General features: G+C 31.5%; 2 protein-coding genes across 11 annotated transcripts in view; one reads left to right on the top strand and one right to left on the bottom strand.

Moving 5' to 3' along the window:
• LOC141461454 (tubulin alpha-1 chain-like) overlaps positions 1-15,830 on the bottom strand; it is a 72,451-nt gene extending 56,621 nt beyond the window's left edge. For 6 of the 9 annotated variants that reach the window (XR_012462872.1, XR_012462875.1, XR_012462874.1 and 3 more), the window contains exons 1-5: positions 14,926-14,983; positions 13,554-13,638; positions 13,256-13,460; positions 12,027-12,328; positions 10,217-10,387 (exon numbers count right to left, since the gene is read on the bottom strand). Coding sequence is in view for 4 of the 9 variants with exons in the window: in XM_074142591.1 (XP_073998692.1) it covers positions 10,217-10,387; positions 12,027-12,328; positions 13,256-13,460; positions 13,554-13,562 (687 nt within the window). In the remaining 5 variants the exon portion in view is untranslated. Of the gene's footprint in view, positions 1-10,216; positions 10,388-12,026; positions 12,329-13,255; positions 13,461-13,553; positions 13,639-14,925; positions 14,985-15,473; positions 15,612-15,709 lie in introns of those variants that run through there. The other 3 variants (XM_074142593.1, XM_074142592.1, XM_074142594.1) reach the window with 3 other exon arrangements.
• Positions 15,831-19,293: 3,463 nt separating this feature from the next.
• On the top strand, positions 19,294-24,358 carry LOC141461456 (heme A synthase COX15). 2 transcript variants are annotated; one of them, XM_074142595.1, is made up of 9 exons: positions 19,294-19,451; positions 19,584-19,676; positions 19,743-19,869; positions 19,946-20,078; positions 21,580-21,766; positions 21,855-22,113; positions 23,592-23,746; positions 23,817-23,930; positions 24,010-24,358. In XM_074142595.1, exons 1-9 carry the CDS (start codon positions 19,377-19,379, stop codon positions 24,148-24,150), a joined length of 1,284 nt encoding a protein of 427 aa, XP_073998696.1. In that variant the 5' UTR covers positions 19,294-19,376; the 3' UTR covers positions 24,151-24,358. The 2 variants fall into 2 exon arrangements, with proteins under 2 accessions (XP_073998696.1, XP_073998698.1); XM_074142597.1 differs by having other exon boundaries at positions 23,864-23,930; positions 24,010-24,149.
• Positions 24,359-25,026: the final 668 nt, after the last annotated feature.

Below are 25,026 nucleotides of genomic sequence, written 5' to 3'. Positions count from 1 at the left end.
TCTCTTTTTTCGTAATTGAATTATTGTAAGCGTTTAATTACAATAAAAACCACTTACGTCAAAAATGCATTAGATAGAAGTCCAAATAATAATTAGACGAAAAACCTTGACACCACTAACCTCAATGAATGACACATTGGCTGTTTGGCATCAGCGGCTAACATCACATCAACGTTAATGTGTGTGTGTATCGCTTATTAAATTTTTTATCTAAAATACTGGCGTAAATTGTATTTTTTGTATTATTCTTTGACAAAATAAACAAAATAGAAAAATGACGTATTTGAACGTAACATTGATAATGAAGCTGAATTAATATCAAATATCTCAATCATTGACTAATGTAGGTGGATTTTAATTGTATAAAAGTATTCTTTCTTTCTAAAGGTTTTTCTTTATTCTTTGGAGTTTTACTAAAATTTAGTTGGCTTCAATTTTGATTCAGAATTTTGATGGAAGCGAAAGATCCCTGAAGGCTTGCTTAAAAACATATTTTCAGGAAAAGAGAATTCGAAACAAAACTGACAGTGTTCTCTGTAAAATAAAATCTTTCTGGATTCTCAACAGTTCCAGAGAGATTTTCTTCAACTCATGATTTTAGTAATTCATTTATTAATCCTGCTTATTGTTTATAAGTGATAGAGACCATCCATTACACACACAAAAAAATAAAGTGACACCTCAGAAGGAAGCCTAGCCACTCCATTCACAAAGTCAGGGCTCTTTACTGCTTTTACATTTAAAAATAAAAGATGTGCCTAATTATTATACCAAGTTAATAAAAACGTTAACATCAGAAAAACCCTTTCAATAAACTGGCCCTTCCGTATTACAAATTTTTACTAGAATCTATATGTCAGTTGTAAATATCACTTTTTCGTTCTCACCGAACTCAACTCAAGTATTTTCAGTGGTAACTTAAATTAAAAAAATCTGCACTTCATCAGCACAATACGAGTAGAGATCATTCCTTCCTTTTACGAGTAGAGATCATTTTTTAACTCTAAGAGAAAAAAAATAAGCTAAAGAAAAAATAATAATAATCAAAGTAAACCAACAGCAAAAGTTAACTTTGCTATGAATCTTTGCACAAAGAAAAAGCATTCCAAAAATTATGTATGGCAATAAACACACATTCATTTAATAAATTTTCATAGTTGATGAACGTAACAACAATTTTTTCAAAATTTAATTTGCATACTTACTTTAATAAAAATTGAATCATGATACTCTCACTTTTGTACACGCGATTCTCATTGAACTTGGATTTTTAGTCAAACATTTAATATTAAATATGCTATATCACATTTCGATGAAACAGCACTCTTTTTTTTTTTAATTAATGGAAGAGTCGGTGTCAGAAAGGATAAAAACAATAAAAAATTTATATCAAATTTCCCTACACCCAACTGATGAATCAAAACTCTGATAATGGACGAAAATCCGAATCCTTTAAAGAAAAGAAATAATTCCTTAAATACTTTTTACTAAGAAATTTTTTCAAATAAAAATGATGGGCCCACCTGCAGAGTGTACTATGTTCCAAATTTTACGTACTCATTAATCAATTTTAAAACTATTTTTATTATTCGATCAAAAATCAAAATCTGCAAATAGTATTATTTCTATTTATAGACAAACTAGGAAATAATAATAATTATAAATAGTAAGAATTATTGCGCCAAAATTTAATTTGTAAAAAATAAAAGTAGGTGGGAGTTAATCAACAAATCAAATTTGTCCCCTGATATTTGCTGCAATCTAAATCAACAACAAATTTGTCCCCTGACATTTGCAGCAATCAAAGTCGTCAACAGCTATACAAATTCATTTCTTCACACGCCTGAATATTTTTTTCCTTCTCATTTTCATAATAGCAACTAATATTCAGGCCTTGTTCTTGGTATTCAAGCAAACAATGTTTGTTTACATTAACTTCACTGAACCATCAGCAGGGTAACAAATGAAGGGAGAATGATGAAGAAGGGAGCAGTGGTAACAAAGGTACATGAGGCTTCAGTGAGTGTACACTGTTCAACAAACCACTTTGTCATTGTTAGTTTTATAAAGCAAGCAAAGATAAAGTCCAACATATCTCGCCCACTATCGCAAAACACCCACAAACAATATCAATAATTCATTTCTCTCTCCATACTTTTAACCTAGCTAAAGTCTATTATAACATTTCATTTCAGAAATATTCAAACCATTCAAATTACAAAAATTGACTTTCTGTGAAAAAAGAAGAAGAAATATTAGATACTTTTATATTTCTAACTGCAACTTTACTTGATGAAATTTCAATTAAAATTCTCTTTCATTTTCACTAAGATTTTATCATTTCCTTAACTGTGGGAACCGCTAGTAAGTATAAGATCCAAGGTTAATTACCTCATTAAGACTAAGAAAGCCAGATATAGTCTTCTAGATACTGCAATTTGTGACAACTGCGCTGTTGATATTATAAGATGGGGAATAACTGATTCCAAAAAGCCCTGGCATCACTGAAGTTCCGAGAGGTAAATACAAGACTCGTGTGAACTGCTTAGAGAACCGACGAATATTGTTAGCTAAACAAGATCTGGTTGCCCGGCATTCAGAGAGATGAGATGAGATCTATCGGGCTTTCACAGGAATAAACCTGTTTTAGTAGCTTTGCAAATTGCCTCGCAAGGTAATCATTAGCTTCTCCTTTACACCTTCACTACAGTATCAATTTCAACGAAGCCTAAAGACTTGTTTTTGAATTATCATATGCCTTGACAACGCATAGCCTGTGCAGGTTAGATAAAAGAACAAAGACGTGTTCGGAGAACCCCTCTAAGATGGTTCATCCAGGAGTCCTCTAGATTTCTGTCTAATCATTTAATGATGTGGATACTACAGTAAAACCTTTTGGTTGTGATAGCAAATGCTATATGGCCAACCTTCATACAAAAAATAACCACTGTTATTGAGGAAGATTTGTGGAGGAGGTAGCTCCAAATTTGAAACCTAATTAGTTATATGTTTCTAGATAAATATATGAATAAACTTTATCATTAATATGTACAAAATTACACATATGAAGTGTCAATTTTAATTAATTACATTACAACCTTCATTACATAGCACTAAAGGGAAATCTTAGTATGAAAGGGATAGAAAATGCAGCGAAAAAGGAAGGAAAAACCTGCAGCTAGTTAAGGGTTACTAAATTCGTGTAGAAAACTCACTTCATTTCGATAACAGATAGTTTAACTAGCATTAATGAGATAAATTGCATACGGGGTTTCAAACCACACTTCTGTACTTTATGACAACGGACAAAAGGCATTTCAAGATAGCTGAGGATGTTTAAATTGGTCAAGCAGAGAAAGCTGAAGGATTTAGGGTGTTAGAAATCAGCCATTAGTGACGCATGCCTGAAAGAACTGCCTCGGGACGAAGTAATTCTTGTGATACCCCAGTTTAGAAAACTCACTTCATTTCGATAATAGACTCTTTATGTCCCATTTTTTCGTACCATGAAATTCATTACCAATTTAAATCGCTTTCTAAAGCGAGAATTCTTAAGTAGAAGTTTAAATTTCTAAACATTTGGCTTACAACAAGGTAAGATAGAAGCTCAACCGATGATGAGGGTTATTTTAAAAGGGAGGGAGTATTGATTTATCGATTAGAGCCCAAACTTAGAAGCATAAATTAGATGAGAAATTTTGGAATCGTTATCATACGGGAACTAATAGATCTTAAATTTAGAAACTTACAGCAATTATAATCTGTATTAGATGAATTTCTCTTTCACAAAAAGAGTTCCGTTCTTATTAGATACACAATTTTTTGTCTTCTAAAAACAAAGTACTAAGTGTAAAATTTTAAATATAATCTGCTTTTGTGAATCGCCATGGAAATTAGAGCTTATTCACATAAGTAAATGCACACATTTACACGTAAGTTCAAACCTACACAAAAATGTAAGCGCGCATAAAAATGCAAATAATCGATTTGCAGACCAAATATAATACATTATAGTTATTATACTATAATAAATTATTATGTTTTTTAAAAACCCGAAAATGATACAGAATCTAATGAAAAACTTTATTTTCACAACTGCCGTACATTTCTGTAACAAGTGAAGCTGATACAACATGATACATAGTATAAATTCATGAGTAGCATGAGGAGAGAATTCATCCAATGGTGAAAATCCCACAGAAGGACATTTCGCTATTGAACATTTACTTCATTAAGAAGACTAAGTCGCCACCGGCGCTTCAACTGTCTTGGGGGACTCCCTGATAATGGAGTAAGCTAGGGTTAGGATGTGAGGAAATTTAGGCGTGGAATCTAACATAACGGGATCTTGCAGCTTCAGGAACATTGGTTCAAGGTAGAGTTAGAAACAAAGTAAGAAGCATTAGCGATTCGACGGAGTCTTTTTGATTGAAAGGATTGGATTCTGTAGATATTGGAGGCTTTGGCTGAGACCCAAAGTCTCATGTACTGACAGGGTTAAAAGTATTTAGAGTGTAGATCAGTCGTTTGTTATTTAATGAAAGTTTAGATCGTTTGTCAAGAAGTCTAGAGAGAAGTTGGAACCGACTGTCTAGTTCTTTAAGTTTAAGTTTAGTATGAAGATTCCAGGTTAGGCGTTTGTCCATGAAGAGTCCTAGGTACTTAACACAATCTGTTGAAGGATGAGGAGTGTGGTTTAGATAAACAGTGGAAGAATAGTTTGACTTAGAGAGAATTTAATGTAATTACATTTGTTAGCATAGATCTTAATTCTCCATTTTAAAATGTTACAGGGAATACAATTAGATAAATAGAAAAATACTAACAAAAATTAGATTATTCCTTAATTATAATGCGCGCATTGTTTAAGCTATTCAGTACGCATATATAAGTACACAAGTTTTTAAGGTGATTTTTATTAATATTTGATTTTATAAATTCTGGAAAGTTTTATTTGGACTGTTATACTGCGCATAATATGTATGAAGAGTTTCTTAAAAGGCTGATAAGTTGGAGATTTAATTACGATATGGTAAAGGTCTTCTATATCTTGATTGCTAAACGTACAGATTGCAATATCTTTATTACATAATCTAGATTTTTCATTATTTTTATCTTTTGTATTTACTGGACAGTCTAATTTGTGTATTACTTTTTTTTTATTTTCATGGGATATAGAATAGTGTTTACAATTCAAAAGTCCTGTTTGATCATAAATATGATGATCTTTAGTAATCCTTTATAAGTATTCGTTTAATCAAAAGTACTTGAGACGGAGATAAATTATCAAGAGAACATGACGTTTATTTTAATTTAAGGTGTAACTCATTAGAGTGCTCTAGTAGGCTTCATCACCCACTTCTACCTAGATATACTAGAAATATGTAATAAAGAGCTAGGTGTGGATAATGCTCATAATTTAGGGTTGCTCCTGCCTTGCAAGACGAGGTATTGTGTGCGGAAGTCAAACAGTTTAGAGGTTGGATGGCCACAAGTGGTTAAAGATAAAAGTGGATTAAGATGGTAATAATGGCCAAAAAGCCAACGCCCTCAAGAATAATATTAATAATAACACTGATCCACGATTCGAATCCACTTTCCGTCCAATTAGCTGTCAGACGAATAATGTAGTCAAAGACCCATTTCTTAAATTTAGAAAAAAAGTAGAACCACACATTACACAAATACGACACTTCAGAGGGAATTTAATCATCCCCCTTCTAGCTGTACCCCAATCGAGTTATTCCAGGAAAACTTGTGAAACAAAAGTTGTAAATTTCAATGTTTGTGAACACCGTAAAAAGTGTAAATAAAATCGTTTTGAGAAAAAGAATTACTGCAAATCTTTGCATAAATTGGCACTTTATGTCATCCGATTTTTTTCAAAGTTGGAAATTTAATTCCGAAAGTAATTATAGTTATTACTATTATTATACAGGTGACAAGATAGTGTTATATAAAAAGTTTCACTCAAGAGGAACGCCTGAACACCCTTTTCTCCAAATATATTTTTATAATGTTCACAGAAACGCTATTGTAACTTATAGCACATTTCAGTCGGGTTGTTTTCTAAATAATGTTTTCCAATACATTGGATATTCACATAAATTCAGTAATTTCCCAAGTTGATAAACTTTACGCTTAAACAAATCTTTGTACGGAGAAATTTAAGCTAACTTATATCCTATTTGAAACTAAGAGTACTATTTCAGCTTAATATGACTTAATTAAATTTTAAGTAATCCCTAAATTAGTAGATTCAATTTAGGAATCTACCAATTAATGTACTGTAGTCAAGTGTAAACTTTACTTATTTGTCAAAGATGGAAAATATGGGTAATCTAGAGACGTATCTGTAGAGTTTACAAGATACCTCCAAATTGGGAATGCAATGTTCCAATCTAGTTGGAACATTTAATATATACTTGTAATTTGTACACTATTTGTTAAAAATATTCCTCACTTTTAACAACATAAAATATTTTTAAACTCACTAAAGTTCAACTGGGAAATTCTCATGTAGAGAAAATCGAAAGGACCTGCGTTGGATTTGTAGTAACACTAAAAGTTGGACTCGAAACGAAACCCCATGTGCTCTAAACCAGGGCTATTCCATTCCCTCAATTTTATTGTTATTATCATAATTTAATATTAATTATAGCATCTGTATTAACAAGGGAAAAACTTTTTTTTTATGAGGATGCACGGACTTATTTTGCGAATATTATCTAAATTGTTTAATGACACTGAAACAGTAAACAGGAATTTCTAACATTTAGGTTAGTAATGAAAAAGTTTATCAGTTATCTCTAATAAAATAGCCATGAGTGTGGTGAGTGATTTTGATGATGTCATCAAGATAAAAAAAAAACTCTTATGTATATATAAGGAGAACTGAAATCATTGGCATTAATTAGTTTTGGTTCAGGAACTAACAACTGTGTTAGCTAACTTTAGAGTCTTCAGTCCTTACCAACTCATATCTTATCATCGTAAGTACTTAATGTTAATAGTGACCAAAATTTCTAGTTGAAAAAAATAACCGATATCTTTACTTTTTACATTGATAAGTTTTGCTTCTTCTTAAGGACTTCATAGACAAAAGTTTTTTTTTTATTATTTTATATTTTAAAAATCCAGCGTTATGTTAGTCTTTAGGGGGTCAAAACTTTACAAATTTCAAAACAAAACTTATTTCGCTAAAATGCCTCTTTGTTTATTGATCGTGTATTCTGTATAAATAGTTTTGTCTTTTTTGGTGCTTACAGATGTTGATCGGATCATGCAGTAGATACATAGTTGGTGGGAAAGCTGTACAAACAGTTTACTGGAGAGCACAACCCTCTGCAGCCAATGGACAGACCATTAACAGGATAATCAAGACAAAGAAAACAGTCTCATTCCCAACTTCTGATCATCCAAGGCCGAATATAACAACAACTATTAGGCAGATACATAATATTTCTAAACACGCTTAAGAAGATGGAAATGGATTTTACTGTGATAAAGTTTATAGTTATTGTGCTGTGATTAAATCCTAACTTAAGGGAAATTTATGAAAAGTTAGCATAAAAAAGCCTGGACTAGAAGCATTGTATATATTATTTTCAGAAAGAAAATTATTTATTAAATAAACGTATTAAAATTTATGATAAATTTTTTATTATTATCTATCATTTTTTCATTAATAAATCAGAGTGTTTCTTATTTGAAACATATTTCTTATTTATTCACTGTTTAGCTGCTTTCTTTCAGTAGTTACAACACTTAAACGACATGGAAAATCATTATTATTTTCTTTAAAATGTTCAAACTTACGTAAATTCAAAGTTGATATACCAACTAATGGGATCCATTGGTGCCTTTACGGAGTAAATTGACAAAAATATATAAAAATACCGTTCGTAAACTGTTTTCCAACCCGAGAATTAGGAATGCATTCACATTCATGTAAACGGTAACATCAACCTTTATTGTGCACATAAATGGCAATTTAATTATTTTTTTTTATTTTTAACTGGCAGTGGAGAGAGAGAGAGAGATCCTGCTCCAAAAAAAAACCTCTGCAAAATTATTTTTCTAGAATAATTTATAAAATTAAAGTAAGAGATATTTTTTTTGAACACTTCATTAATGCATTTCTCTACTTGTGCACTATCTCCTTTACAAATAAAAAGCAAGATAAAACAACCCAATTGCTGGATCGAACGCTATTTTATAAAGTTCCTACACCGTAAGATGACTTTTTTTCCACAGATAATTTGTATTAACATAATACTTATGTAGACTTGTTTCCCAAAGTGATCAAGAAATTAAAACACAATAAATTTTAAATATTGCTGTAATATTTAAGATTTGTTTTAAAAGGTTAATCAAATATATCCCTCATTCACACTATGCACACAGATAAAGTTAATTAAATAAAAAAAAATTTAAAAAGAAAATACTACTTTCTTTATTATTTTTTTTAGAAAATATAAGATCTAATAATCCAACGTAATGTAGTAATCTATTGACCTGCATTAATATAAAATGATGCAGAACAGCAGGTGTGCGGTATGATGGATTAGATCATTACTTACCTCCCTTGGAAAAGATTATAATAAAATAAGCAAAGAAAAATTCAAGCTCTTTTTTACTTTTTACTCTCAGTTTTAAAATTAAATTGACTTTTATAAATCTTTTATTTCTTGAGTTTTGAGTTTAGCTGATTATTAAAAATATATATATATATATATTTTGTAGAGGAGTCAACCAAAATTTGCACTAGACGATTTTTATTAGAAATAAATATTTAAAAAAGCACATGTTTGCCCTCTAATACCCAAAAAAAAACTAAATTCATCTTTGCATACATCTAGATATACCCTTCAATGCACTCTTGCACTGCAATACACAACAAATATTTAAACAATTTTGTATAAATTTAAATTTTAAATTTCAGGCTTAAATAATTTTAATAAGATTTTAAATATACAATATTTTTAACATACTATCAACAAATATGTATTTATTCAAATTATATTCATCTTTTTTTCATTAAAGCATTTCTTACACTAAAATAAAGTAAAATTTACTGGAAAAATTGTAACAAGTAAAACCTTTTGCTAAGTTATTGATCAATATTTAGAATATTAAAGAATATAACTTTGAAATTATTACCAAATAACTTCAAAATGCTACGTACTTCAGTAGTTATCTGTATATTATTTTACGTCTTTAAAACTTTTTAAAGCACGATTCTATTCAGTGTGGTTTTATCAGTAACCGATTTTACTAGACTGCTAATGCTGGAGGAGAAGAGGGCAACTATTTATAAAAAAGTAACATTTTAGTAAGAACTTGCTAGAAAAAGTAATTATAACGTAGATAAAATATTTTATTTAGGAAATTTGAGCACTAATGCAAGATTAAATGGCTTATATCTTCCACAACACTATCCCAATTGGCCCGTCCCAACAAATAAATAGCGCCGTTTCTTTTTCTTTCTGTCAAAACTACAAATTATATATTTGACAAACTCTGGAAGCATTTGTTTATTCAGTCTGCATTGGACCTTACAAAGTTATCGTCCACAAAGCCTTTTGGCCTTGTTGAAGCAATCTAACGCGAGTGATCATTATGTTACTTTTTTCTCTACCTTTTATCACCCACCATTGCTAAGATTATTGATGTTGTTTTCGCTTTCTTCACTGCAATACTGCCGCATTTTTCTTTCGACAAAAAAGGGTACCATGTAGAAGGATGAGCTAGGTAGACTGCCGTCTCGTTACAATTTCGTATGGATTACCAGGTCATCCTGATACATGTACCAATACTCATCAGAATATCTATCCAGACAAAATCAATAGGCCTAGAATTGATAGCCAGTTGGGGAGTAGTACTACTAGTAGGAGCCGCAGGGAAATATGATATCCCAAGTAGTTACGGCTCTGGGATTGATTATTTTCTCTTATCATCTAAACTACATAATTGTTTGGCAACTTGCTCTATCAATAAAGATTTTTTTTTGGCCTTATACCACGGATTAAAACTTTATTCACCGGCTTCTCAAACCAAACCGCCCTGGAAAAAAATATGGTTATGCCCCTGATTTCATAATTTCCAGAAACTAAGCAAGTTAGAATTACACATCTGACAAGAAATGTATTGTGCGAAACCAAATTTCTCTCATCAATTAAAACAAACAAAACAAATAAATGGCATAAGTTCTTACTTGAGCAATTAATCTGTTTAAATTCGTATAAGTTGGGTTGCCTACGTCCAATTTTCTTTCACATATACTATATATTGCCTCATTGTCAAAGAGAAAGGAACAGTTAGTATTGTTTACTGTACTATGGGTGGTTAGAACTGTATTGTATGGTTCCACAATTAGAGGTGATATCTGAAAAAATAAAATTATTATATTCTTGAATAATAGCAACATAAGCGCACCTCGATTTAGTTAAAAGTATATTTCAAAGAAAAAAAACTAGGGAAACGCTTGTCTTTAATAGTTTTATAAGAGCCGACTGTTAAATAATATAGTATATCAACGGACATTACGCATTATTGGACAGTCATAATTTAATAAATGTTACAAATATTCCTTACAAGGTCATCATTATTTAAATATCGTTATTTTTCAAAATAATTACCAGATCACTTAGTTTAGTGAAGCCGCCAAAGAACTCATTTACAAAGAACAAATTTAATAAATGTTGTCACAGTGACATTTACGAAATCATCCTTCAATTTGGCAAAAAAATGGAAATCACCAGACTTGTGCAGTACAGTAGAAGTGCTACTGTACTGAATTTAAGCTTCCATTGCTGGCCAATAGAAGTAGAGCGTGAAGCATGTGGTCTGGAGTTTTTATTTGATAGTAACGCATTATTTAGTTACTTCAAATCCTTCACCCACAACACCTACAAACATATACCAACTAGCAAACACACACTCGCAAAAAAAAAAAAAAAAAAAAAAAAGATACCTGTTTAACCTCTTCCCTTGGTTACCCGAAAGTAGAGCCTATTTTTCAGGCGGGTTTTACATACCATTACCAAATTGGATGTCGTAGTCGGGGATGAATGGCAAAAATATTTTACTACAAATTTCTCGTATTACCCATTAAATAATATCCATGGCCTAGACCAAGAATCCGAGCCCAGTACGACAATACATTCTTGATTCCCTATATCTAGGAATATGCGCGCCATTTATCAGTATCAGCATACTTGTTATTGGAAATTATTCAACATCAAAAATATGATCTATTACAGCAAACGATTTCATAAATGTAGGATACCATTTGAAGGCGCTGCTCTGCTAGTATAAATTTACCACAGGGAATAAAATGAGAAATTGAAGTGAGTAGAGTTTTTCTTTTGCCCATATCACTTATTTATATTTACAAGTAACAACATCCCAACAAAGTATAAGCATTAGCCATGTAAAAAAAAAATTAGAGATAAACATCGCTTGAAAGAACCTAAAATTAGATGAAAAAATTAGCTCAGCACAATATGACCTTGCTCCGCTAGAGTGGAGGTGACATTATGCAAGAAGTTGCAGAGATTAAAAAAGATGCATTTGAAAAGATAGGTCTGTTTTATTTTTCCTCTAATATATATTGAAATTGAAGGCGTAAAAGCCAATATGAATTAGTATTGATAGGTAGGCAGCCCTCAAAATACAGTTTAGTGCGCGCAACTTCTGAGGTTATTGGTGTGTATAGCGCGTTTTTTCGATACATTGCCGGCATCCACAGTATTCTCTTCTAACATCACTCGTTAACAGCTGAAATTGGATCCAAGGAAGAGTAAGTCAAATTAGAATCAGCTGGATTCCAATTCGAGATATCCGCATGGGAGTCAAGTAAACTAACTACAAAAATAATCCTTCCCTCATATGTAGATAATTGCTTTTCTATTTCTAGCTAGAAGAAGAAAAACAACAATAACGTTTACAGCGATCATTAAAGCAATAAATCTGCATTAATAAATGCAAATTTAAAATAGTATATTAGTTGTATAATTTCTTACCTTTGGAGAAGGATATATTACATATTCCAAAATACTTCTGGTATTGTAATCTCTTTTTAGTTTGTTCAAAATGTTGGCAGAGAACCCAGATCCAGTGCCTCCTCCAAATGATCTAAATAATGTTAACGATTGAAGAGAATCACAACCTTCTGCTACGCGGCGTACAGTGTCCATGAATATTTCTGACATTTCATTTCCTACTGTGTAATATCCTCTTGCAAAATTACTAGCAGCATCTTCTTTCCCAGTGATTAGCCAAGATGGATTGAATAAATGGCGATAAGTGCCGGTACGTATTTCATCTGTAACAACAAAAAGTTCCATTCGAATTTACATATATTTAAGTATTTTTTGTTTTTAATAATCCAGTTTTAGTTTGTGTACCTCCGAAGAGGGAGGGATTAGCTCAGTGTTTAGTGTAATGGATTTCCACGCGGAGATTCCGGCATTGAATCCGCTTGCTGGCTCTTGGATTTTCTTTTCCGAGAGCTTCTTTCAGCTGACCGTCTGATGATAGATAATATTTTCTGTAAAGAGAGAAAACTGTCGGAAGGCCGGTCGTGCACAGTAAAAGTTCCGGGCGCCAATGACCTTGGATGTTTACGCGCCTTCAGTTACAAAAAAATAATAATAATCCAGCTAGGAAGAAGAAACAATTACATTAATAACATGAGGTATTGAATTTAAAACAAAAAAAAGAGTCGAATTGTAAATTGAAAACTCTAAATTTTCATTTTGAACTTCATTGACAAGATGAATGAAATAAATCAATTATTGTGTAATTTTATTTAAAAATGAAAAATAAAGAATTGTCTAAATTTCAGGTCTGAGCAAGTTTAAAAACAATAAAATGTTAGCAAGTTTTCAAGAAAATGGTAGAATATGTTTGAAATACCTCAGTAAATTAGTCTTCTGTTGGGAAAATTCCGCTGGAATCTAAGTCTCCTGGAATGCCTGAATAGAAATTTTAGAATAAAATAGAAAATAGAAATTCGTGGTTTCCGATAATTCGTTTTTGTTAAACACACGGGACAATCGCTAAATAATACAAACTTTTTATATTTATTGATCCTCAAAAACAAGAATGTTTTATTTGACATCAATTTCGCGTATTGGATGGAAGAAAGTAAAAGTACTTCTTATAAATAACAATGTTCTTGTCTTTAAAGCATTATTTTCTTTGAAATGTTCATAAAATTAAGTATAAAATATATAATAAAAAATACGACCTATTGGAGTTGGTTCCAGATCACAGAAGACTGCTCTCGGCACTTTTTTTCCTCCTCCAGTTTCAGAAAATATTGCTACTCCTGTATCTGGGTTAGGAAATGCTTCGCAACCGTTAGGATATATACCATGCTCTAAACAGAAGAGTTCCCATATGGCATTTCCAACTTGAACCCCAGTTTGACCCACATGTAAGAAGATTACCTCCTAAAAAAAGAGAACAAATAAACTAAAATAAATTTTAGTTTATAAATTTACTCATTACTATGAGTAATATAACAATCTTGAAATGAATCTCACCTTGACCATATTTGACTAATTATTTAGATTATATTTTCACATGTCCTGACTGCTTTACATACTATACTTGATTAATTTTGCAAAACTAAAAAGAAAAAACAGCCTCAAATTAAGGTTTAATAGAATTGGGCTTAACATTCCATTTGGCTGTCTGTCGCCAATGATCTGTTATATCGGAAAATATTCAGACCCTATTCTTTTGCTAGAATCAAATCTTCTACCATTTTGGTATCTTATTACTCGAAAGTTTTATTAGACTGTTGAATTCCTGTAAAAGGACTTTAAGGAAACATTACAAAAATTTATAAAAGTATCCTCTTACATAATCGGATATGGATTTCAAAAATCCGCACTCCTCGGCATTAAATATTAGAATTGCAATTTTATGTGCTTTTACTAGGTTTTACTGCATTGATTTCATCCGTCAAAGCATGTTTTTTATTTTCCTGACTTGTTTTGCTTTCATCCATTACCACAGGATGATTCATTAGATTGGTGTAGACTTTGACTTCTACAATGCTTTTGTCACAACTAAAAGAAAGTAATCGCCTATTTTTTCAGGCGGGGCTTAACGTCCAACTACCAATTAGGTGTCGTTGGCGGGGGCGGAAGCTCATACTATAAACAATTTTTCTAACAAAACAAATTAATCATACACGGGATTCGAGAGGATCTCCCACTTACAAAGGCACGCTCTTGACCACTAGAGACCAACACCAGCCCCGTTTTTGTCACAACTAAACTTGCTGGCCAACCAATTTCAAACTATTCTTACTCAGACATTTTAGACCTGAAAATCTACCTAATGTGTCCTCATGTTACAAACACTTTTTTCCATGCATCGACTTCACAGTGTACACACGGTTATACTATATCTTATTTTTTTCTAGACTAGATTGAAGTTATTTTAATTAGCAATTCGCGACATCATTCATTGAAAATAAAAATTGTCAAATGCAGGAAGCTAATATTTTACACTATATAAAGTCCGGTAATGAGTAAAATTTGAAAGTGAAAGTCTTACAAAGAAAAGATAGATTCATAAGACATGAGACAGGAATAGTGATGTGCGAAATACTATAACTCGTAATTATAGTGCATCTTAATCAAATGCATATCTGGATGTAAGGAAACACTTTGAAAACATCAATGCTTTACAGGAACTATGAAAGGGTATTCATCAAGAATTCGATGCCAAAATACTAGAGGTAAATTCCGATCTTTAATGCCAACTAGACAGAACGAGTTCAAAAATAGATTAGCAATAACGCTTAGGTCAATCGTAAAGCTTGGATCAAAAAAGAATATCAAGATATTATATTAGATAACATTTCTAGATTATTATCAATCTCGACAATATATCTTGACTTACCAATACAACAATCCTGAAACATGTATTTGCAGCTATTTCCATGGAAATAGAACATTCGAAATATTTTTCCTTTCAAAATAGGGAAAAAATTACATGATATAAATAAGTTTATGAATTTTTAACGAATAATACTCTAAGAAAGCTAATTTTAATAAATCACTTATTATTAAAGAAAAATTTATTTTCTTTTTTTGGAAAATTCAGAAATATGTATAGCTTTTTGTACCTTCAATAAACAATTAAAAGTCTTTAGCCTTTTTACTTAATTTATTTTCGGTTAATATTTCCACTAAACTCTCAGATAACCTTAGGATTTTTTAAAAATCACTAAAGTGGGCAGAGTTTATCAGGGAAACGTACACAGGAAGGGGGCCATTAAGCCCACTTTATCTGGTAGTTCTTTAATAATGGAAAATATCTTGTATACATACATTGTAAGTAATCTTATTATTAAAGGAAATACTATTATTAAAGGAAATACATTTAATAAAATTTGTACTACTTCATAGTACAAATTCCTGTAAGTGAATTGAAGCTAAAATAATTACAATCCTTTCCGCTAAGTAAGTGGCATCTGTATAAACATTATCTGTAGCTTTTTTCTTTCTTTCTAGTTACTTCTATAGGAATGCAATGCCTCTTTTCACAATGTCAATGCTTGAACAAGTTTGCAAATACGTGAAACCGTCAGAAATGGATGGAAGAATACGTAGATAAAGACAGAACATCCTGCCTAAAAGATTATTTTATATACAATAATAATATTAATGCATTATTACAATACAATAGTTCAGTAAAAGATTTAGTGCTAAAATAGGCCGCTTGGTTTCAGTACCCTCTTGATCCAACTACTGTTCATTAGTCACCAAAAGGTGGCAGAATGCCTTAACCTTAATCTCCTGGCTTGATTTTCAATGATCTTGTTTTAAGGTTTTCGCACTAACTTGAATTATCGAGCATGGTTTCACCACTACCACTGATGCACCCAAGCGAAGATAGAGGCTGACGTCCCTAAGAAAATATAAAAATAACAAGTTTACTAATAACATGATATTAAAAGAAGTTATAAAAGGTACTTTAAACATTATTTAGAAAATTCTGGCTCTAATACAAGATTAAATAGCTGAACTCATGAATACATTTGTTGTCTGTATTCTTAACTAAAAATTTAGTCTCTAATCTAAAATTGACCTAAGTTTAGATTAGATTCGGCTGAGTTTGCTGAAGTCTAACCCTCTGCGACCCGGCAATCTGTTATCTTCATTTAGTTGGAGTACTCCTCCAGTCCTGTCTGTTTGAATAGACTTAGTCTGTAGAGATTCTCCTGGATAGCTCGAATGCAATAATTTTTCTTATCATTGGGTAGTTCTCTCCCCCTATTCTCCATGCCTTATTTTTTTTTAGACTGATTATAAACTTCTAAATTCAAAAAACCAAAGCACTCTTACCTTAAAATGTAGACCCCCAAAACTTGTGCCTCTGCTCAATAAGGCCGTCATAAAACAATTTAATTAAGGAATAAGAACGTTTTTTCTAAAGCTGCAGGAGACGGCTGTCCCTAAATCCATGTGCTAAAGACAAGAGGTGCATCATTTAACAACTGTTAAGTAACAAGAATGTGTTTGTGTTACAGACGCGGGCAAAATATGAAGGCGATAAGCGCCAAGCATGAAGGAACGAAGCCGGTTGGTTAGCTTACTCACTCTCTCATACGCACCACACCATAGTGACTCACAAAACAAAATGAAAAAAGACAAGCCCGCACGATCTAGCGTCCATTAATAGAACCAACCGGGACAAAAAACTGATTTTATGGTTTTTAATAAATATAACTCTGTTTTCAATATTGTTTTGAATAACAATCAATATTTCCGTACAATTTATAAAAAAAAATATGACGCACTGATAACTAACCAGAAAGCAGAAAGGAGGAAAAAAAACTCTTATTTTTCTTTTGAAATCATTTGTAGTAAATTTCCCTGCATTGGTATTAATTAAATTTAACTATAGATACTTAAATTGATGTGAATTTAATACCTCGAAGTTATTATAATTAATGCAAAAATTCCAAAAATGAGTAATTTTTTTATTAACCAAAAGAATGCCCTTTTTTCTATTATGCTTTGCTTTTTACTTTTATTTTACTAATTACTAGCATTTTCTGTTTTAATATATTTTGTAGAACTTATTGTAATGCTTTTGTTATCACCCACTTTCGACACGGATTTTCTTTTGATAAATTACTGCGCATCTTCTTTCCCTGGGATTGGGTTGTATTTAATAAATTAGTTACATATATTGTATTATTATAAGTTCTAGAATGAACGAGTTTAGAAAATTTATATTTAGAACGGAAAGCGAGAGAAACGTGAAGTTGATTAGGAAGAGATGATCTGCACAATGTTATCTGAACCATTTTAAAAAGTAATACGATATCATTCCTGCTTCTTACATCCAGAGGTTCAGTTAAGATACATCATGATATTATAGGCAAGGGCTAATTGCTGAAGGAAAACACTAATTTTCATTCAAACAGTTTTATGAACAGAATTCGAAGATCTAACAAAGTAGAAAAAGTTTACATTTTGAAATTTAAGCAATCATAAAGTTATACAATGAGCACAGAAGTTATTCTAAACTTAAGAGTAAAATTGACATTTTGGAAAATGAAACTATTCCTTTTTTTTTTTTACATCGTGTACGTACATATATAACTAAACAAAAGACATTCATTATTACATATACCTAATTTCTTTTTTTTTATAGCACTGAAGGCGTACGGACAGTTTTCTTTCGTGACAGACGATCACCGCACAGTGAGCTGTAAGAAGCTCTTAGAAAGAGAAAATTTAAGACCTAGCATCTGGATTCGTTCCCAGGATATCGCGTAATACAGTACTTCAACCACTGAATCCCTTCCCTCATTATTATAATTACAGTTGTTTTTCTTTTCTTTTCCATTTTTTTTTTTTTTTTTTTTTTTTTACAAATCAAATTAACTACTTTTTAAGGCAGAACTAACTGATATTCATGCAAATATTCTTTTTTTTTAAATTTTATTATAAAATTTTTAGGAGTCATACAAATAATACATGGTACCAATTATTTCTCTACTTATACGATAAGGACATTTTTAAGACTATGATATTTTTTTCTGGAAGAAGAGAAACGATGGGTAGAACCTGTGTTTCCCACGAAGAACAATATTCCCTTGTGATGGTCAAGTGATGAAAAAGACAGCTACCTCTTATTCAGTTGTGAAGTCAGATTGCAGTTTATTGAAGGAAATTTTTAGTCTGCAACAATAAGAATTCAACTTAAGTTTATGTTGAGCTATTTTTTCAAATACATTGCAGCGAAACAGGTAATATTCATAAGCTAAGGTTGGAAGCAAGTGTTTTGGCTACCACTCTTATAGATATATTATAAGTTATATGAATTCAGCAGCAATAGGAATGCTTTAGAACTTTTTATAAATGTCAATTACCATGAGCGTATGACTAGATGATTTGCTTTCATCGATCTGTAGAACTTAAAATTTATTAGTAATCTAGAAGAGTTGAAACAATACAATTTAAGTTAATTGTAATGAAAGCAAATATTTGTATATATTATAATCGCCTATTTTTTCGCGGAGCTTAACGACCAACTAGGTGTTGTGGACGGATTAAAGTTAAAATATACTTAGTTTTGATTTAAGGCAACATCTGAAGTCATTGGGTTCAACCTAAGCTAATATATTAATAATAAGGGAATGGATCAGCTCAGTGGTTAGAGAATACTGGATTCCAACGCGAAGATCCCGAGTTCAAATTCTGCTGCTGGCCCTTAGTTTTTCTCTTATTAGGAGCTTCTTACAGCTCAATGTCCAGTGATGGACCATGTTGTCAGAAACAAGAGAACAATGTCCGGAGGCCATAAGATTTTTATGGGAGGCTGATCCAAATATAAATTAAAAAGAGCTAAGATGCAATGGCCAGAAAAAGTTTGCATGAAAAAAAATAACTTTATAATTTACAGAAAAGTTCAAGTTCAAAGAACCAGTTAAGTCTATTAGTTTGTAATTTCTGGTTTCTTTTACATATTGGTGAAAAAATAAACTTAAGTACTTATCTTTGGAGATGATTTCGAACTTATTAAAAAAAGCAACCACTATTGAGTGTTTCATTTTCGTTGCGACAGAAGGAGAAAGAGTTTCGTTGCTCTAATAATGCTGATGAAACAAAATAAAGACCTCCAATGTATCGTTTAGATTTTTTTTATCTTTCTTCAAGTGGACATTTCGTAATATTTTCCAAGGGTTACCTAGTTTGGTTTGGAAAGTCCGCGTTTTAAACGCATTGGCGCAAAGGAGAAGGTTTATTTAGAGCAGGTTTTTGTGACTAGTTAATCATTTGTTGCAACGTTGTGATGTTAGTCAGATACCTGTTATTGCTCGGTTAAATTAAAAAATGATATGGACACTCTCTTCTCGTGCATTTTGTTCTGCATATTGTAGGGCGTCTCTCCAGACTACTTTTATTAAAGTGAATGCCAAATTGTCAATTATTTATAGTAAATTACTATTAAACCAGACTTCCCTTTTAAAATGAGTGACTAATCCGCAGTTAATTATGTTGGATCTCTTTACATTTAAAATAATACACTATTTCTTGCAGGTTCAGAATGTCAAATTTTCTGGTCTAAGTCAGCTTTCAAGAAATACACGTAACTATGTGACAAGACGAAATTTATTTAGTATTTTGGGAAAAGTTAGTATACATATTTTCTTTATTAGTTCTTGGATGCTATATTTGCTCAATTTATTTCGTTTTTAGAGTTTCTCAAGGCCTACTGAAACCTTAGCAATAAATGCATGTGCTACAGGTAACGTTAGAGCAAAAAAAATTGTGGGATTATGGCTGATGGGATGTAGCGGGATGGTGTTTGGAGCAGTTGTTTTAGGTGAAAAATTTTGCTTTACGATTCTTTATGTTTTAGGTATGAGCCTAAATTACAAATCTTATTTTTATGTTTTTAGGAGGTATTACGCGGTTAACTGAATCCGGTTTGTCTATGGTCACTTGGAAATTACTAGGAGAAAAACTACCAACAAGTCCAGAACAATGGGAATCAGAATTCAACAGATATAAAGAATTTCCTGAATTTAAAATGTAAGCATATTTGTATATGTTAACAACTGTGGTCAAGTGAAACTACTAACCCTGTACTATTGGAAGTACAGTACCAGATTTTAGGGGTTAATGAGTTCTCGTGATACAAGCTTTTATAAAAGTAGATTTCTTTGAAAACGAAAACGGTTTAGATGTTTTGATTTAAAAAACATTATCAAACTAAAGTCTACATGCACCACAATTTTTTCAATGGGCATATGATATAATTAACGTAAATTAAACATAACATTTTTAACTTTGTTGCTATAACAAAAATGTGAAAGATGAAAAGATCTCTACTGTCTTACATTGATTATACTTATAAAGATGAGATCTGTGCCAGAATGAAAGCGTACAAAGGCAATCGATAAATTCAATATTATTTACTAGTTAAGGATAAATCTTATGATTTAAACATTTCTTATCAGTAGATCCTCAGAAAGTTAAAGTTTATTTTTTCTTAAATTAGAAAGGAAATTCTATACGGCAACTCAGATTATTAATTGAATAAATTACTCATTTTCATATGGTACGTTGCAAATATTATTGACAGGAGCTAAAAGGCAGACGGTGATAAAAAAAAAAAACAAATCATTTGGAAGCAAGAGATGAGTGGCGGTCTGCGAAAGGCTAATAGTGAAATCTGTCAAAATTAACTCATAGATTTCGTCTGTTGTGTAAAGAAATTGAATGAACCATTCCTCGTACAGTTTTTGAAACTTGAGAAATTGAAAGGGTAAAACTAATCATAGCTATAGCATAGATTACGGTGAGATTTATGAAAAAAGTAAAGAAATAGCGACTGCTGCAGTAGGAGTTGGTCGATTACGTTACAGTTTATTAGTGCTGGCACTAAAATTGCGAGTGGTAGTGTAATAATTGAGTAAAGAATTATTTAGGTGGAGGAATTTTCTTCAAATTCGATTTTAGTAACACTAAGTCCTTAAAGAGTGTATAAGAATTAGGACTGTGCATAATGGCGCCTTTAGAAGGAATCTTACCACTCTCTTTCCTTAGAAATGTCATTAATCGAATTTTCATTGAAAAATGTTTCAAAAAAGTTATATTTGTTTTTATGAGACAATAAGGTGAAAGAAAATCGTTGGGACCATTTTAGAAAAAAATCTTGAAAAAGACATCAGTAGAGTAGTAGTGTCGGTTGAACGAGTTTGAACCTTTTATTGGCATACTTTCATGGTACCGTAGCGAAATACTATGGCTCCCGTTCAGCTTTCTGCGATTATTTTGTGAGAGATCTGTAAAAGCCACTTATTCGTACTCCAAATGGATGTTTCCAATGAAAACACAGAATCGAAAATCTGCACGACCATAATGCCATCTCTTACTAGTAGAGAAGAGAAAGTAAATTTAAACTATAAAGTATAATAATATTTTTTACAATTGTATACAAACTTATTTAGAGTATATATGAAAATTCTTTCATTATTGAAAATCTTTATGGAGTATTTTGTACGCAGTACTTGTGCTCGGATTTGTCCAGGAAGAATTCGTCCATGACTCTGGAGGAATTTAAATGGCTTTGGTGGATGGAATATGCACACAGAACTTGGGGAAGATGTATTGGTGCCTTCTTTCTGTTGCCAGCCACTTTATTTTGGTATAAAGGTTGGTTTTCTTCCCCAATGAAAAAACGAGTAATCGCTTTTGCAGCTCTCATTGCGGCTCAGGTATTTTATTCAATTAAGTAATACTGAATTAAATTTTATTTGTATTTATTTACAGATCTCTTTATTTATTTATTTTTTATCTGTTTAGGGATTAATGGGTTGGTATATGGTTAAGTCAGGATTAGAAGAAGACCGTTTTCAGAGTCAGTCGGAAGTAGTTAGAGTATCACAGTATAGATTGGCTTCTCACTTAGCTCTGGCATTTATCTTGTACACAGGATTTTTATGGGCAGCTTTGGATCATCTCATTCCAGCTCTTAAACCTGCAACTTTAGCTCCTGGAGCTAGGGCATTCAGAATGATGGCTCATTCTTGTAAAGGATTTGCGTTTCTTACTGCTATTTCTGGTATGTATACACTGTTGGATAGACAATTAAACATTTTAAAATATAATTATATAAGAAAACAAATCTACTATATTATTTAAAAACATTTTCTGAAAAAGCGTTCAAAAAATCCACCCTATACTAGGTACTAAATAACTAAAATTTGTTCATTTATACATGCATTTCAGAAAAAATGCTGCTAATGAATTTCGCAAATTTAAGTAATCATCAAGTGAAGAATGGTCTTCATTCTGTTGAGATATGTGGTTGCACTTGCAGTTTGCGTTATCTTTTAAGTCATAAATAGTATAATTCTTCCTCAGCATGTCAGAATTTGGGTGTGATTCGAAAATTAGTTTTATATGGGAAAGCTCCAAACTGTTTTGTATAATGTGACACATTCCCTAGTTAAGTTTCTTAAGCAAGATATAGATTTTTTTCAATCTTTATTGCGTTTAGCCTTCTCTTAATGTAAAAAAGGAAAAGAATGTTTTGATAGGACAGGTCCTCAACCATAATGTTAACTTTAATCTTATTATATAATATCAGCCATTTCATTTGCTTCCAGTACTGAGTGAGGTTTAATCCTTCGAAATGAAGTTGTTAATTTATCGTGGGTTTCATGCAATTTCGTTGTGATTTACTCTTGCAAAGGGAAATTCTGAGTTCAGAATTTTCATCTCGATTATTCTTTTCTTCTTTGTACTTACCTTCTTAATTTTTATCCCTTCGTTAGGGGAAGTACTTTAGTTTTCACCTGTAATAAACTTAAATTGGACTCTTTGTAAGCACATATTCACCATACATTAAAATCTAGAAAAACAGTAGGCTTGGATAATCTAAAGTCGTTTATTTAATCCACCTAAACAGTAGCTGAAAAGCGAATTTGGAAGTGACTTAAGTTCACAGTGAAGATTTTCCCTTCCAGAACTGCGGATACTTTTCTCTGAATAGGATTGTCATACTCGAAGCGCTAAAGAATGGTTTCTGTCGATTTTCTCGGAACGAAATACCTGGTTCATATATACCTCTTAATGTTTTCTCTTTCAAAGCCGATTAGCTTCTCGAGTTCTTGAAATCTAAGCTCTACTTTTTTAAACGTATAATGAAATTCTGAACAAACTTAATTATTTTATTGATTAAAATCTTCTTAAAAACTTACTTTGTTTCTTATCAGCACTTTGTCATATTTATTTTCTGATTGAAACCGTTTACTACTCAGGCAAATTTAAACAAATTCTTGAAGAAACATATGGCCAACTTTGGTTAGCGAACTTACAGACAAACTTTAGCTCAATACTCTGATACTGGCATTCACAAATCCCACTCGAGTTGTAAGAGTATTTTACAGTGCGTACGCTAAGAGTAAAATACATTGCTTGTGTCATTGGGATCTTCGGGTTGCAGTCCCTTCATCAGCTTATAACACTTTATGAATAAGTAACATTTTGTAATAAAGAGTAAAAAAGTTTTAATTCAGTTTAATTTACTACTTTAAGGAGCATTTGTTGCTGGACTTGATGCTGGTCTTGTATACAATTCATTTCCAAAAATGGGCGATAATTGGATACCAAAAGAAATAATGTCCCTAGCACCAACTATTAGCAACTTCACAGAAAATCCTGTCACTGTGCAATTTGATCACAGAGTGCTAGTAAGTAATTTAATACATTTCATTAGTTGGAATATTAACATTAAGGATTACTATTGTTAATGCTATCTAGGGCACTACGACACTTTGTTTAATATCTGCATTATGGATACTCTCCAGAAAAAGGCGGCTTCCTCTTAGAGCTTATACTGCGGTCAATGCTTTGGCCACAATGGCTTGGGTACAGGTAATTTCAATAATAATGATTTTCACTACTTGTTATTACTATTTTATTATGTGTTTTTAATTAGAAATGTTTTATTTAGGTTGGACTTGGTATAACAACTTTATTGTGGTATGTTCCCGTCTCGATTGCAGCACTGCATCAATCAGGATCACTTATTCTATTATCATTTGCCGTATGGTTAACACATGAACTAAAACACGTGAAACGTTTTGTTAAATAATTTGATTTTTGAGCTAATTCTGTTAATTATTATATTTAAAGTTAATTTTACTATGATCTCTTAAAGTATGTATTCAAAAAGTCTAAGGCTTCATTTATGAGTTCATAATATTCCTAAATAGTCAAAATATTTTTATAATTAACTGGAAAGTATTTATAAGTTTGTTTAAATGATTGATTCATTTTATTATACTTTATTGAATGATGAATTTATGATTTTTCCTTAGTATTCGTAAAATCTGTTTGGAAGATGAACTGGTCTTTTGCTATTTTACATTATGGTTGGTTGAAATGAATTGAAAAGAACCTGTGACATACAAGAACTTTGTAGAAGACAAATTAGAAGAATTAATAAAATTAGGAATTCCTTTTTCTCTTTTTAGATCGATTGAACGAATTGTGTTATCAGTCAATTTGTTTTGCAGGCAGAAAATCTAAATCGGATTTCTGAAATACAAAGTCCTAGTTCGAGCCGAGATTTTTCATGATTTTGAGGACTGCGCAAAAGCTTATATAATTTAAGCACTTCCTTATCTCCTTTTTAAACAATTGGTGTAGTGTTTCTCATCATTTTTCTTGGCAAACTTTCCCCAATTCTTATTTCACAATTATGTCTCCATATTCACTTGACTGCCATAGAGAGCTTTCATTTTTGGCTTCTTATAATACTCTCTTAACTTTCTGAGGAAATTCTTTGAGTGAAAAAGTGTACAACATAACGCAGGACATTTCTAAACTTGACTTTTTAAGGTCAAAGGGAACTTCAAAATGTGCTCTTCATATCTAGGCATATTTATCGTAGTTGGTGAGTTTTACTTCTTATAATTCATCACAAATTACAACAGCATAGAAAAGTTTTTGCATCGGATTTTGCTAT

The sequence above is a fragment of the Rhodnius prolixus genome, unplaced genomic scaffold, assembly GCF_049639745.1.
Source record: "Rhodnius prolixus isolate KJV_2025 unplaced genomic scaffold, Rpr scaffold_6, whole genome shotgun sequence".
In the NCBI taxonomy this organism is placed as follows: Eukaryota; Metazoa; Arthropoda; class Insecta; order Hemiptera; family Reduviidae; genus Rhodnius; species Rhodnius prolixus.
This window is presented reverse-complemented; position numbering and strand designations above follow the sequence as displayed.

Coding starts and splice junctions, on each gene's coding strand:
- LOC141461456 (XM_074142595.1), top strand. CDS start 19,377: ATGATATGGACACTCTCTTCTCGTGCATTTTGTTCTGCATATTGTAGG. Junction 19,452..19,583: donor TCCAGACTACTTTTATTAAA/GTGAATGCCAAA, acceptor TATTTCTTGCAG/GTTCAGAATGTCAAATTTTC. Junction 19,870..19,945: donor GTTTGGAGCAGTTGTTTTAG/GTGAAAAATTTT, acceptor TTATGTTTTTAG/GAGGTATTACGCGGTTAACT.